The sequence below is a fragment of the Megalopta genalis genome, chromosome 19, assembly GCF_051020955.1.
Source record: "Megalopta genalis isolate 19385.01 chromosome 19, iyMegGena1_principal, whole genome shotgun sequence".
Classification (NCBI taxonomy): domain Eukaryota; kingdom Metazoa; phylum Arthropoda; class Insecta; order Hymenoptera; family Halictidae; genus Megalopta; species Megalopta genalis.
The window spans coordinates 2241651-2257849 of NC_135031.1; the positions used below are offsets into that span (position 1 = coordinate 2241651).

The 16199-nt window shown below is 34.7% G+C and overlaps 1 protein-coding gene and 1 long non-coding RNA gene across 4 annotated transcripts in view; one reads left to right on the forward strand and one right to left on the reverse strand.

Annotated features, from left to right (window-relative positions):
- LOC143260781 (uncharacterized) overlaps positions 1 to 15794 on the forward strand; it is a 59365-nt gene extending 43571 nt beyond the window's left edge. Inside the window, exon 2 of the long non-coding RNA XR_013035062.1 lies at positions 15339 to 15794. This is a non-coding gene — a long non-coding RNA (uncharacterized LOC143260781). The remainder of the gene's footprint in view (positions 1 to 15338) is intronic.
- The window catches only part of wb (wing blister), a 256747-nt gene that overhangs the window by 197156 nt on the left and 43392 nt on the right, over positions 1 to 16199 (reverse strand). For all 3 annotated transcript variants that reach the window (XM_076527325.1, XM_076527324.1, XM_076527323.1), the window contains exon 3: positions 15330 to 15637. In XM_076527325.1, coding sequence (XP_076383440.1) covers positions 15330 to 15637 — 308 coding nt within the window. The remainder of the gene's footprint in view (positions 1 to 15329; positions 15638 to 16199) is intronic.

A 16199-nucleotide genomic window follows, 5' to 3' on the forward strand; every position in this document is an offset into this window, starting at 1 on the left:
TCAGTAATACTACATATATATTTTATTTTATTACTTTATTATTTAAAAAATAATTGTAAAAAAATATTCACCGTGACCACAAAGGTAATTACTAGACAGTACAGTGAAAACATTAGAAGAATTTAAAAATACGCTTGCATTATTTCCAAATTATTAAAATTATTAAAGAACGAAATCAACGTTTACGCAGCTTCTGTATCTTGTAATTAGTGCACACAATTCTTATTTTGCACAAAAATCCGCAGTCTAGTAATCTCGGAGTAAAAATCATTTTATTGTAGGAGTTATAGTGAACTCGTGGTAAACGATTCCGATACTTGTTCAGCTTTTAACAAACTTTGTTTCAAGATGGAAATTAGTAGTTCCAACAGTGTCTTGTAAGTTCCTTTCAACCATTGCTATATTCTGAGAATATCCAAATTTAATCTATCGTGCTCGAGTCATTTGACTCAAGTACCCTCGGCAGCTGTCGCTTTCCTAATTCAGATTCCCAAGAAATTCGCGAATTGCGTATGTCTTGTACGATACATTCGCAAATTGTGCCCCTCCTGCAGACTATTCATGAAACTGGCAGCGTAGAGTGTATATACCGTGGCTCACAAAAGTGTCCGAGAGTTGAATTTTTTTAGATGATAGCGGGACTGGTCTACTTGACGATGAGCAAAATGTTTCTTTTTTTAAATTTTGCTATTGCTTAGAATGACAAAAGCAAATAAAATCTCTCGTTTCTTAACTTTTTTATCTAAGCTTATAAATAGAAGTTTAAAAAATGTCTCTCATAGATTTCGATTGAAAATTTCATCGAAATTAGTTGACGTTGTTGAGAGTTACAACAAATTAAAGATGGCAAAAATCGCAGTTAAATCACGATTCTTACCATAAACTGGAAGAAATCTGAAGTTTTTTAAACCTTTTAACGCCTGTAGCTCGACTCTAAGTTAACCGATTTCGATGAAATTTTCAGCATGCATATGAGTTGCCGAGATCTACGAAAGACATTTTTTAAATTTTTGTTACAGGCTCAGATAAAAAAATTAAAAAAAAGACGAGAGCTTTTTATATTTTTTATCATTCCAACTAATAACAAAATTTAAAAAAGGCGTGTCGTTCAGTTGAGTTTTAAAAAGTTATTACGTTTTAAAAGGTGTACGAACACTTTTGTGGTACACTGTACATACACAAATAAATACTTACTTGAGCAGAAAGAACTATAAGAATGTAAAACAAAATTTTAGGCATTAATTTAATAATAACAGGATAAAAATTTCAAATACAACTCACATTATTTTAGTATTAGACAATTAAAATGAAGCGCGGTCCTATACCATTGAATTCGCCCTTCTTCGTGATTTAAAAATACGATAGAGAATAGACAAGCATTGCTTACAAATTACCATATAATTTTTACTTCTCATGAAAAAGTAATATCTTTCGAAATTCTTTTGTATTCCTGGATTCTTCACTTAATACCAGTGCATTTTGAAGAATATTTTCATTGATGTGTTAGATAACTATTGCAGGAAGTTGAGCTATTAAAATAAAAGAAAATGGCGAATAGTGTCAGCATTAATATTCTATATAGAAACGCAAGATTAACACTTTTTCAAATGTATTTACCGCAAATTATAGCACATCGAAAAAAGCTACTAATTTCTCTAAATCGCGTAGTGTCTTCATGCAGAATGAACAGTTAAATTGAAAGTCTTCATTATCAAAAGTGACTAGTAGGTACAATTTGAATTCCAATCATCTGATTGCTATAACTAGAAATAATATTTAAATATTTCAACGTTTTATAAGTTATTAATCATCATACTTAATTTATAACTAGCATCTTTCATCATGATGTGCAAAAATACAATGTACAAGGATAGAAAAAAATCTCCCAAACTAGAAGAGAATCAATAGCTACGCTGTAGTTTTATGAAATGTTCTGTTTTTTGAAGCATGATAATTTTCTGATAAAAATGGAACACGATTGTATAACATTAACATTAAATCAAATAATCTGTTACCTCCTTGAAAAGTATGTGTAAAATATGTCGTAAAAAGTAAGCTATGATGAGTATGCTACCTACCCTAGACACTATATTTATAAAGTTTTTTCATGATAATTATTTATAGTTATTTTTATTCGTTTTATTTCGTCTTGTTCTCCAAATGTTAAAAACATTTTAACATTTACGAATTTTAGTTCCCTCTAAAATTGCAATTTAAACAGCAGATTTTTACGCACGACGAGTACACTCATAACACAAAATATTGCCATTTCTTCATGCTTAGTACCTATACCCGTTAAAAACACCTAACTGGTTAATAAATATCAATTAGTAACTATGCTCACACCGAACGGTGATTAACGGATGATTAAAAAAATGATCCTGAAGATCTTCGACGCCATTTTAACCACTCTAACTGTTTTCAGAAATCTTGTAGATAAAAACTTTAAGGAGCCGTTCACACTTCTGAACAATTATCGAACATGACGTCGTCTGATTTATTATACTTATTGTGCGCGGTGCAAGCGGTGATGCAGTCGTTGCGACGCGTTGCAGCGGTCGATGCACCTCGCGAGCCTTCGGATGCGTTTCAAAGCAGTTCCGGGACGCGGAGGCCTCGTTATGTGGGGAATCGCCTTCATCATCCACGAAACTCCGAAGAAACGTGGCATCCCGGGCTTTGGGTGGTCCCGGGCCGTCGATTTTACGACTCGATTTGCTTCCTCCGGAATTCTCGTGCAGCCGCCCCGCCCGCCAGCCATTAAGCTCCCCGTATCAACGAAAATATCGATTTATTATTGCTGTTACACTCCCCGAATCTGAATATGCAAATCGTCACGCTTCATGGAGATTAACATGTTCGTTGGCGTCGTTTAGCTCACAGTCACAATCTTATATTAAATTATTAATATGCTTCTTTTAAACATTGCAGCTTTTCCACGGCGGAAAAGCTATATGTGTATATATATATTAAATTAAAACTCAAATAACAATATCTATCTATATATATATATATATTGTTATTTGAGTTTCAATTTCCGACAATTAATTGAAATCTCTGAGTCCGAAGAGATCCGATCTCCATCGTCCGAGTGTTAAACAATTTTGAACGGTTTGGGGACTCTTCTTTATTTTTTAGTTTAAACATTTAGTTTTAACATTTAAACATTTTTTGAATTCCAACAGTGTGTGTGGAATTAAGCATATTGATGCTGACTAAAATAGGAAACGTGCAATAAAAGAAATATTCACGCTTTGTATTATTTTTATGAGTTGATATTATATCAGTATTATACGAATGACAGAGTCGGTTTATATTACTAGTACTCACACGAAATTCATATTATAAATCATGGCAGACCAAAATAAATATTACATATGAAACGATATGACTCTCAATACAGTAAATTCTCCCTAATTGAACTTTGAACAAAATTGAACGCTCAATTTGGAAACAAAAATGGACAATTTGGGAAGAAGGGGTACGATTATTCCAGCCTTGCGGTTCGTTTAGTTATAATTGTCGACAATCGGTAACTATAAAAACGAGTCGCAAGCCTCGAATAATCGTATCTCCTCTTCCAAAATTGTCCATTTTTGTGTACAAGCTAAGCGTCAATTAAAGAGAATTTACTGTGTTTTGTAATTTTTGTAACAATAATCGTGGCATTCCTTTCGAGAGTGCCTTAGTTATCAGCAGTGAAGTATTATTGCGTTAGCTAAAGTATGTAATTGTTTAATCGATATTCGCTAATAGTATAATATCGATTATACTATAATCGATGTAGGCTGTGTAATCATATAATCGATGTACGCTATGTAATCTTATAATCGATGCACGCTATGTAATCATATAATCGATGCAGGCTATGTAATTGTATAATCAATGCACGCTATATGTATAATCGTACAATCGATGTACGCTATATAATCGTACGATTGATGTACGCTATGTAATCGATGTATGCATGTTTAGTGAATATTGCAGTGAGGAACATAATAATCCAATACGTTCATTGTTCCGTGTCTATGTAACTATAGTATCATATTAAATATATATTTATTATAGAACACGAATTCTATCACATTGAAAATCGTATTGACACTTATTGAATTTTGTAATTTTTATAAACTGCGATTGGACCAAAATCAGCGATTTACTTGTCACAGGATCTTATGCACATAGAACGTCTGCGATACGTTTGAACTCCGATATTTTACATCTTTATTGGTAGACTGCTGATTTTTATGGAAATTAAATATACTATATGAGCTAATTGCAAGAAACTGTAGATAAAGTTTCAATACATAGCAGTACATTTAAGTGTGGTTAATATATTTATTTCTTCATTTATTTCATTAACTCGTATTATGAAAGAAGTTTAGATGACATCATTTGAGAAACAGTGAATGCATGCTTAGGATAGTAATGATCATTACAAAAATAATCGAAAATATTGTTTATCACTGTTACACTACGGATCTTTATACGTACAATCTCATTCACATACATCATTTTACAAAAATTAGAATTAAAGAGAAATTTCCTCTGTCTATCTCATTAATTTAATTTAACGTATTCTTGTGCCTTCTAAAAATCTGCACATGCTGTAAATACACGGCGATCTACAATCTAGTCACTATAAACAATGTTTTATTGCAAATACGCGAATTTTATGTATTTACAGTATTAATAATCTTTTACAACCCAGTATAATAAACTGATTTAAAAAGCTTAATAAGACCGTCCCAAAAATAATTTTTTTATTGATTCACGAAGAAGTCACCATTAATGGTATTACCACAATTATGTAAAAAAATAATATCGTTCGTTCGTTCGTTCGTTCGTTCGAGAGAGAGAGAGAGAGAGAGAGAGAGAGAGAAAGACAAAGAGAGAGAGTTGAAGCGTCGAATATCGATTCACGTTGATTTCGGAACTCAATGGCCCCCAGTCGAGATTTACCACGAGAAACTGAATCGATCTCTCTCTCTTTGCACTCGAATCTCGGAAGGCTGGAGGTCCCCCCTCCGGACCCATTGGGGGCTCCTACCATGAATCGCGTTCATGGGGCGTTCACTTTTTTTCTTATACTGTTTCTTTGCTTAAAGAACCACGCCGCGAATACTTGTACGCGCGATGGGCTCAATGCCGGAGGAGCCGAAAGTATGCAGGCACCGTGTACAACCTGCACAGGTAAATACCTGCTCCAGTATACCTGCGGCGCGACATAAGGCCGCCTCCATAAACGTCCGCGTTCGTTCCTTCTCGGCCCTTCGCTGCCCTTTGCCCAGGCATCTCTGTGATATCAAAAAATCTGCCCATTCCAACAGCTCTAGAAAATGAAATTTAAACCCTTCGACTCTGTTCTCGTTCATGGCCCACAAAGCAAATGGCCCTAAATGAACGTGTTGGATTTATCTGATAAACGTACAAAAATATCTCCTACATTACTTTTATATAATGTATATAATAATATATATAACCTTGATATTTCTGATCATCCAAAAAAATAAAGCTTTAAATTAATAAAATCAGTTTTAAATAAACGAAAATAGATAAATGGAATTACATTCGGAATTCTATGTATTATATAGAATATTCTAGCTTTGATTAACACGTTCGCGGACGAGAATGTTACAGCATTCATCTTCATTATGATGCAAAATAACACGAATGCTGCAACATTCAAATTTATAAATTTCATTATCATGCATTCAATTGTATATAGCGTTTATTTCTTGAAAATTATTATGCACTTTAATGTAACGGCTAAAACTGGTCCATTGTGTATTTTCGTTTCATTTTGTTTTTTCTTTGCGTATAAAAAAATAACTATTACTATTATTATTTATAAAAATAACTATTATTATTTTATACTTTGCGTATAAAAAAATAACTATTACAATGTGATATTCCGAGCGCTCGGACAAAGTGTGACTAATCGAACTTTGGACATCCCAGCTAGTTCCAGAAGAAAATCACCTGTCTATTTTTCCAGCTTATTCAAATTTGTAGGGTCCACGTGTTAAAAGGTGCGTGACGTTGCAAAAATGTTAAAATCTCCTGAAAAGTGGCAAATTAACGGTCCAACTAGCTAAAACGAATGATGTCTATTGGTATACCATAGCGAAGACATCTGACTCCGGATCGAACTCTGAAACTTCCACGAAGATTTGTCCAGATCTTCAGGAATTATCAGGGCTCGGAGCGGTCGGAGAACTTACCGGTCGCCGGAACAACCGTCCAATTAGCGTGCTTGAAAGCGCTATAAATTCCTGTTTGACAACCACCGTCCCTCCCCGTAATAACCTCGGGGGAGTCGGAGGGTTCCCAGGAAGTGGCGCACCACCCACTTCGAGCTTCCTCTCGTGGACCGCGGGGAAGGGTTTTTTAAAGGTTGTCGGAGGGTGACTTACGAAACCGCGTCGTGACCGGTCGCCACGACTCGAAATGTGAGAAAATCGAGCCCGGTAACGGGCCAGCGATAAATCAACGAACCTGAAAGCTTCGAGGAGACACCGCGACGGGGATCAACGGAACTTTTCAAGGGAAGCATCTATGCACCGGCCGATCGTTTTGTACCATTGCGCTTCTAAATATAATCCCTAACCCTAGGGATTCTTAACCCTAACACCGGGAGCTGTCATTTTTGTTGGTTCTTTATTTGAAGTTGGTTATTTAATTATTTTGGTTTATTACAGTTCGTTATTTGAAGTAACCTTAATATTATAATTACAAATAACCTTGTATAAATAACCTATATAATTTATAACCTTGTTACGAATAACCTAAATAAAAATTATAAATAACCTTGACATTTTTGTATATTGTTGATTATATTAACGTACGCTTACCGACAAAAGTTAAGAAATTTTACATATCGTTACGATTTGACTAAAATTTGGTATTTTAATAATTATACATCTTATTAAATTCAAAGTACACACTATAGTTGTTTTATAGTATGTTTTTGCTTAATACATACCACAAATAAAAAGAATAATACTAATAATAGAAAATTAAAATTAAGGAAAATGAAATTAATATTTTCGTTAACGCTATACAAATTTTCATCCCATATTAAAAAGATTTACTTCACCCAAGAATATGTATCTGTGTAACATGTCCCTTAACGTTTGTCAGTATGAGCGGATTAAAGTAATAGTGGTGTAAGAAATAAAAAATGTTATTGTTTACTAACAAATGTATAGTAGAGAACGAAAGTATTCGTACGGTAACGATGCAAACACAAAGAGAGTTATATTTTTTATATACATATATTAATATATATTTTATATATATTAATTTTTTTATTCCACAGTAAACTAAATAAAAGAGTGAAAAATTTCGATAAATATAATAGCTATCGACGAATGAAAAGTATGAATCTTTGACCAGGAACAGAAAGTTTCGGTGGTCGAAGTGTGTCAGATAATCGATCGGAATATACTCCGATGGCGAAGTAGCCTCCACGAATCAGTGTACAGTGCTGGTTCTTTGACTTTTGTCGGTGCACGGCCGTCCCTGGCACGTTACGAATTTACCTCGTAATTCAATTCCCACGATCACTGGGCGATAATTACAGACCGCGGCACAGGACCCTCACGTACCACCATGCTGCGCGGCCATCTTTTTGCTTTTTCACCGTAACGCGTAGACGATTCTCCGCGCGCACACCATAAGGAACCTCTCTTTCTTTTCATTAGCCCCCTTTTTTTCTTATCCTTTCTTCTTTCTTATACCCAACTCGTTCGCCTTACTTTCTACCTTCCTTTCGCCGTCTCACTCCTTTTCTCACCTGGACCCCGTTGGATACCGTCTCCACTCTCGCATTTTACCCTTATTTCGTCGCTGCTTATTTTTTCACACCTCCAATTAGCTTCTTACTATTTTTTTGCGTATTAATTATTCCTTGATAACTCCGTTCTTTTCCATTTCTTTTCTAGGCGGTCGTTTATGCCTCCATGTATATCCATGTCCATCTTTGTCTTTTCATTTTGTTTTCTGCGTGTTCGTTCGTGCTTGTTCGTTGCTGCTCGGATATTTGTGTATACAGGGTGGTCCGCCAAGATCTGCCACCTAAATTACTTGAAAACCGGTCTCTTCTGTAACAAAATTTTTCAAACAGAAGTTGCAGGGTATCGAATAGGGCATACACTGATATAATTAATTTTTTACTAAGTTGCTTTTTATCAAGATTTAATAGTCACTTTGAATTTTTTAATCACAATTTCTAAAACTTCATTTTACACAAAAGCAATGTAGGAAAAGTTAATTGTATCAGCATATGCCCCAGTCTATACTCTACAACTTTTGTTCGAAACATTCTGTTATAGAAGAGTCGGTTTTCTATTAATTTAGGTGGCAGATCTTCATGGATCACCCTGTATAATTAGACTGCGGATTTCTATACTTTCCATTTTTATGCGTCATTTTACACAAATTAGAATCAAAAATGCATAAAAGATGCGTACAAAATTCGCAGTCTAACGATTATAGCGTAGATCTTTCTCAAAATCAAAATTTTCTGCATTTGTTGTAAAACCAGGAAAAAGAACACTTAGGAATCTTTTCTTACTTGTCATGCTTTTAGCAAAAGTTGAAAGTAATATTTCAATAGACAATTATCCTGATGTTCGTACCGTTTTGAATCGTAGCTATACATTTTTCTCATAAATGAATAAAATCCGCAGTCTACTACTGTCCACCACTATGCACTATTATCTACTACTATCAAGTAATTAATTTTAAACAAATGCACGGTGATTACGACGTGTACATTTAAGGAACATCAATTTTTCTGACTACTGGAAACCGATCCTAATCTCGACGCATCAATTAACCTCGAAATTAGTAAAGGTTAATCTCACGTTGGAATCAGATAAAGATACCGAACTATTGTACAATGCTGTAGGAACTTTATGCTACAATCCAAGAACCAACTATAGTCAATACTCTCTAATTGACCCTCAGCTTGTAAACAAAAATGAGCGATTTGGGAAGAGGGGATATGATTATTCGAGCCGTGTAGCTTGTTTTTATAGTTGTTGACAATTGACGACTATAGAAACGAGCCGCGTATCCCCGTCCACCCAAATCGCTCATTTTTGTTTACAAGCTAAAAGTCAATTAGGGAGAATTTATGACAATTACATCAGAATCAAGCAATAACACAGACGTTGCGTCTCCGCCAACCAGGTAGCAATCCAGTAAATGACGCAACGGTTGCGCCATCAAATCTATTAATTCGGTTGGTATTTGAAGTTATTACCTTTACGTTCATAAATGTCGTTCATAAATCACAAATGAGAAAAAATGTTTTCTACTGTCTGAGAGGTGTAGCAATCTCGAAAGCTTGGAAAGAATACAGCGTACAGTTTTTCGAAAAGACATTCCTGAAGATTGCCTTATTTTCAGCGTGTTACATGAGTTGTCCCCTCCCTCTCCCCCCTTTAACACATTTGCAGAGGAGACCGGCATTCCTTGGATTTCGCGCGAGTCGTTGGCTCATTTTAAATTTAACTTCTGTTTGCGCTACTGATTGGCGTGACGAGACGGTGGGACCGCGGCTGGGCCGCCCACGCAATCACCGACAACGAAATAAATTAATTTGTTCCTACCGAAAATGGGCATGGTGATGGACTGCCGTCGTTCCGGCGTGTATCACCGACGAGTAGAAACGCGTAAGCACAATTGCTAGACGGGTACAAATGATCGTCAAAAGCTCGGTAAGGCGGCTGTCGTTTATTTCTCGAAAAAGAACGCGACACGCGTTTAATAACCGAACGAACCTCTTGACTCATACTGGCGTTTTTAAAATAAATGTGCCAAGTTCACGAGAAAGTTCATTATTAGGTCGATTTATGGTCATCTTTGTAGAGCTGTGTGTGTCAAATAAAAATGATATGAACCAAGAAATCCTAATTAAATCGACCGCACACAATAATTTATTAAATTATTTTGTTCACGATTTATTTTAATGGCTTAATTATAAAATGAATTATAAGTAATTTCATTCGAAGAATTTTTATTTAAAATAATCGTATGCTTGTATACTTTATTACTGACAATGAGACAATGTATAGTTAACTTCTTACTGTTTTGACAAATGCAAGATTATTTGTAATAAGAAATTCTAATTAAATTATTTTATTTCTAATGTATTTTATCGACTTAATGATAAATTGAATTATAGTTCATTTCTTTTTCAAAGAATTTTTATTGAAAATAATCATATGTATGATGTATAAATAGCTTCGCACTGTTATGACAAATACAAAATTCTCTGCAGCAATAAATCCTAATTTTTGAAATAAATTATTGTACTTAATTGTTGATACATCTTGTTGACTTACCAATGAGCTTAACTATAATTTGGTCAGAAAATTGTAGTTTAAAATAATCATAATTGTAAATCAACCTAAGAATCAATTGAATTATGTATTTATAATAGCGTTAATAAAATTTTGTAAATTGTTCGAGTACTTTTGAACATTAACTAGTTGCCTATTCTTTCACTTTCTTACGACTTATGCTTCGAATATGTTTGATCACTGTATTATACGTATGATTGGCTCGCTCATATCTCCTAATTATTACGGTAAGCGATAATTGCATCGGCAAAGTAATATAACAACAATGCAACAATCTTCTAGGGGTCCGAAGGATGGGAGAAACAATTACGAACAACGATGTCTGCTCGTAAAATTAATAAACGCAATGAACGCTAACGAGGATCATAAATATGTCCGCCGCGGTTTGCTTATCCGTCGATTAGCATAATCAGTCCCGATACTTGTAGACCTTTATTTAAGAGTGACACGATGAATTGTGGCGTACGTTCGCAGGACCCCGGCACATGTAAAATTTCGGTACTATAACACAAATCTTCTTGCTCGAATAAAGTATGAGTTCCGTATGTTTCTATAGTAAATGTTGCGCAACATACTTCAGCAGACAGCATGCTATTACGATAATAATATAATAAGTAGATTGCGGATTTTATGCAGTTATGACATAAGCGAGTACATGAAATACAAAACAGTAAATACAGGGAATAAATTTTGCAATACCGTTACACTTTTTTAAGTTATAAAAATGTTAGCACTGAAAATAAATTTTCATTTAACTCCTGTTCGTTGTAACTAAGGTAGAGAATTCGAGAAAACTAATTCATCACGGATGGTAGAGAAAAATAATTCGTCAGAGGTGGATTAGAACAAACTGCGTGTAACATCATTTTGTTCACGAATTATTTCAAACAATTTCGTTGATGTCTTAATTATTGTCACAGGAATAAGTAGTTAGCCAATTAGTGCGACAACTATTGAGTAACAAGGTAATTGTTATTCAATCCAACCATTAATAAGAACACCTCCTTAAATGTCGTAATGAAAGCTTTCTTTAACGAGGCTTCTTAATTAATTATTGTGAGGAAATCGTCTTGCGCAGGCGATCCCGTGTACCGCGATGATTCGCCGGAGGTATCTCTTTAGGGGATTAGCAATCAGTATCCAGTTAGGGAACCGAGTCTTCAACCCACACTCATCTCCCCTAATTGCACACAAAGATTTCGTTTATCTTAACATATCCATTATATACCATCCGGGACTGGCTCGTCGATTCATTCTTGTATTATCGTCATAATTACGTTCAAACAACGTTGCGAATATTCGCGGATTCAGTTTAATTAAATCATTTTAATCTTCGCAAATAATTCCAATGCTTTTTATCGTGTATTAATTTATAGCTGGTGAAAAGACTAGAATAGCATTATCGCCGAAATTTAATTAAATGCTTCTCCTCGTTATCTTTGTGTAATTGCAACGTTATTTTTCATGTTTAACAGAATTTTTAATGGTCAGATAAATTCTTTCAACGTGATTAAAAGAAAGTTATGATTCGAGAAATATATAGAAGCATAAATCGTGCAAACGTGCTGAAAATAAAGTCGTTCGTACGAATTTTTTAAGAAAATTTTACGACATACGTTTTTGAAAATCTCAGGATATATGTTTATATATTTCTATAGTTTCTACTAAAAGACATTTATTTTTATTAACAGGTGTAGATCTTTCGTTTCTAAATATTCTTTTAATTTTTGATGAATATATGTATGAATATACATGCTATATATTTTGATGAATATACATACCTATATGTACATATTTCTACCATAAATGCATAAAACCCACAATCTAATCATTACAAAGTTTATTCATAGGGTTTCTTGATTATCGATCAATTAATCAAGATCCATACGTTATCTTTAATATACTGCCATAAAATAAAGGTAAGTAATTATAAGTATACGAATAGGAACATTTAATACTATTTTTACGGATATTTTGTATTATAAAATTTACCGAATTAATGTTGTGATGACTATATAGCGAAAGACGAGAAAATGATGACATAGAAGACATGTCTTTTAACCCTTTTGTAAAAAGATAGTGTTAAATAGGAGTCATTAAAAGGTATTTGTTGACAGCTCGGATAGAAGTAGTGTTAATAAAGGATCATCTAAACTAAAAACTTGCAAGACCTGAAAAATAATTAACGAAAATGCATCTACTTTCGCGTAGTTGGAGCGTTGTCGCCGTCGTCAACAATACGAACCGTTGCAGCGACTAATTAAACGAGAGAAAGAGAAGAACAAGTCGACCGACAACCGCTAACTAAGCCGATTAAAAAGTAGGAGGGCAGAATCAACGGAAAAGTCGTTCGGGGCGGAGTCTCTTCAACTCCCGCGTCCTTATTACCGATCCTTTAGAAAAAGGGCCGCGCTCTCGACGCTCGTTAAAACGTTTTTCGCGGGCCGCCGCTCGCAATTTGCCGTGTATCCGTAGCAGATATATACCCTGTGCCGGTTCGAGCACGTGAAATTCTGAGAAAGGAGACCAGAAAGTACCCATTCTCGGTCTGCTTGCGCTCCCGTCCCGTCCCGTCCCGTCGTCCGTCTCCGTTTCTCGTGTTTCGCGTAATCAATGCCACCGCCTTTGGCCCCCTCTTTTCCCTGACCCCCTTTCTCGGGCCCTTTCCTTTGGGCCGCAATACCCGGACCGCAAGACCCGGGTCACATAAATTCGAAGCGGGCGCAGTGCGTGAAACGAGACTAACGAGCGGGAAATATGCGACTTTACGATATTTCGGAAAGGAACAACGGTCACGCCTCCTCCTCTCTTCTAATATTGTCAGATAACTTTGACCCCCTTCTGAGACCCTCGATGTCACAGTCTCCCACGGTGCGAGAAGAATAGGTGGTTCGACGCCATCCCCACTCCTGTAATCTTGATGAGGTAATTCGGGTTTGGCTCGCTAGGTGCTCTACTGAAGATAACATCCCATTGACGAGAGCTTGTATGTTGTACAGTTACTCACAAAATTGAGCGTACACCTTTTTAAATGCAATACCTTTTTTGAAACTGGGCTAAGTGATTTGAACCTTTTTCAGATGTTAGCGGGACTAGTCTACTAGACGATGTCCACAATGCTTTTTTAAAATTTTGCTGCTACTTGGACTGACAAAACAAAATAAAAGTCTCACGTTTTTTAACTTTTTTATCTGAGCCTATAACGGAAATTTAAAAAATGCCTCTCGTAGATCTCGGCAACTTACATGCGTGCTGAAAATTTTATCGAAATCGAAAAATTTATTGCGTTTTAAAAGCTGTACGATCAATTTTGTGAGTAACTATATACGTATGTGTGATATCACATACATGCACCGCAGACAAAGTACTTAACTTAGACGAAGCACGTGTATCTAACATATTTGATTTATTACGGTGTAAATGTAACAATTAATGAATTTCATGTAATTTTTTTTTATAAAATGGATTATTTCGAATTTTAGGAATAAAGTTATTTATTATTAATTTTGTCAATGAAATTATTTTCATTTATTGCACAAATGAAAATGTAACGCACATATGTAAACATTCTTCATTCCACATATATATTTTAATTATTAACAATGTTAAAGGAAATGAAAGTTAGAAATTGTAATGCATGTAAAACAATATTCAAGTGATTCAATTAGATGCTACGCTACGTGTACAGGGACCATATCTTCACTAGCACCTCTCTACCGGAAACTCGCTAGAATTAACTTATTAACGTTACAGTAATCGTGTGGTGGGGATATGCGAGTCGGGCCACCTATTCTCATTACATCGTGATGGCCTCATACAAGTTAATCATTTGTTATCTAAATGTTACAAACTGCATCGAAACTGCATTCTGAATGTATTATTCATCGGTTCAATCTTCGTCACCTATTTAAAAATAAACTGTTATTTCAACACGATCGTGTGTTATATATGTAGGCTGAGTCAAAAGTCACGAAGGAGTTGAAGTATTTGATAACTTTTTTTTAAATATTAATAATATATGTAATGATATGATAATAATATGATAGTAATAATATAATAATATATCATTTTTTTTAATATTTAATAACTTTTCCCTGCAAATTTATTTTTTATATGTACTATATATGTATGTATGTTGCTCTGATATCGGAAAATTTGAAATCAGAAATAAAAGTGTTATTAACGTATAATCATCAAGCATACTTATATAGTTCACTTTATTGATTTATGTAAATGGTTTTAGATTCAACTCGAATTCTTTTTGTATTCCTCAAATAAAGATTTTTGCACAGTACTATGCATTAAAATAATTATAACTACTAAATAATTATAACTGCATAGTAACCATTATTATTATATATATTCTTGTTGCAATATCAACTTAATTATATCTAAGTATGATGGTTAAGATAAAGTGGAACGTATTTGACCGATTTATGTATATGTATAGAAGAATATTGCCAATGCTACAATAACATGTATTTCCTATTGCATTCGTATACAGCATGATTTATATAACCGCCACACCTCAAGTAACTTCTAAATCGTGCGTTTCATGGAAAACTGTATAAAATATATTTCATTATTCATTACTATTATTATTCATTATTCATTATTCATTATTAACTACAAAATGTCGTGTCAACTCTTGTACTTATCAATTTTTCATAAAACGTATAATTAAAAAGTTACTTAAAGTGTGCAAGTTACGTGACTCACCCGGTATAAACTATAAAAGCAAATGTAACTATGTCTTTTATAATATTTCTTATAATATCTTACATGTTTAAATAAATATACTGGATTAAGAAAATAAAATTGACCTACTGAAACAATTTAACTATTATCTATCACCCTGTCACCTTGGACAAAACGTTAAAGTTTGTCACCCGCTGAAAACCCGCGGTATATCCATGGTGAGGGTTACGTAAATTTTGATAGATCAATTAATCTAACCTGTTTAAGGTCCAAAACGATGGTAATGTACTCGTAATGGTCACCGTTGGCCAAGGTTGGACTCTGCCACCATTTCGCAGGATTCGAGTCCAGGATATTGCTGATGTTGTGCCTTTTACCAGGATCGGGACTCCTAGCATCGCAAACCGCACATCTCGACGACTCGGACGGTTTGCAAAACGTCTCGGGCCCATCCTCGCCGCAAGTTGCATTCACTGAAACGCCCGCCTTCGCTGCAACGTTGAACGTCGACGGGAACAGGCCGCTGTTCCTCAAACTTTTGCTCGTCCCGTACAACCCGGATGGACCTGAAAATTAACACAAAACATCCTATGATCCTGTCATGTAGCACATTCGTGATGGAGATTTCTATTAACCAGTTAGCTGTTGCAATCTCTTTGGAAAGTGTAGTAGTTACTGCAGTTACGACGTTATTATAAAATATATTATTTCTTAAAGAAAGTATATACATATCCTTCTTCGTAAGAAATATCCTTCATAACCTTCTTAACCAGTTAGTTGTTTTTTTCACGAGTATACTCGTCATGAAAAAATGACGACATTTTGTGTTATGACGAGTATACTCGTTGAAAACAGTTAACTGGTAGTTACACAGTAGTTTCACTTGTCATCAATATTTAAGCATTCAAGTAAACGTAAATTTTCTTGTTTTCTAAGAAATTATTACAAACATAAACGTTATTGTAAACAACTTTGCAGAAAGTCTTTTTTACAAGTATACAAGGTGTCCCAAAATTATGATACTTCCGGGAAATGAGGGGTTTCCGAGAACATTTGAAGTAACTTTTTCCTTAGCGAAAATGCAGTCCGTGGCTTAGTTCAAGAGTTATTAACTAGAAACGGTGACCA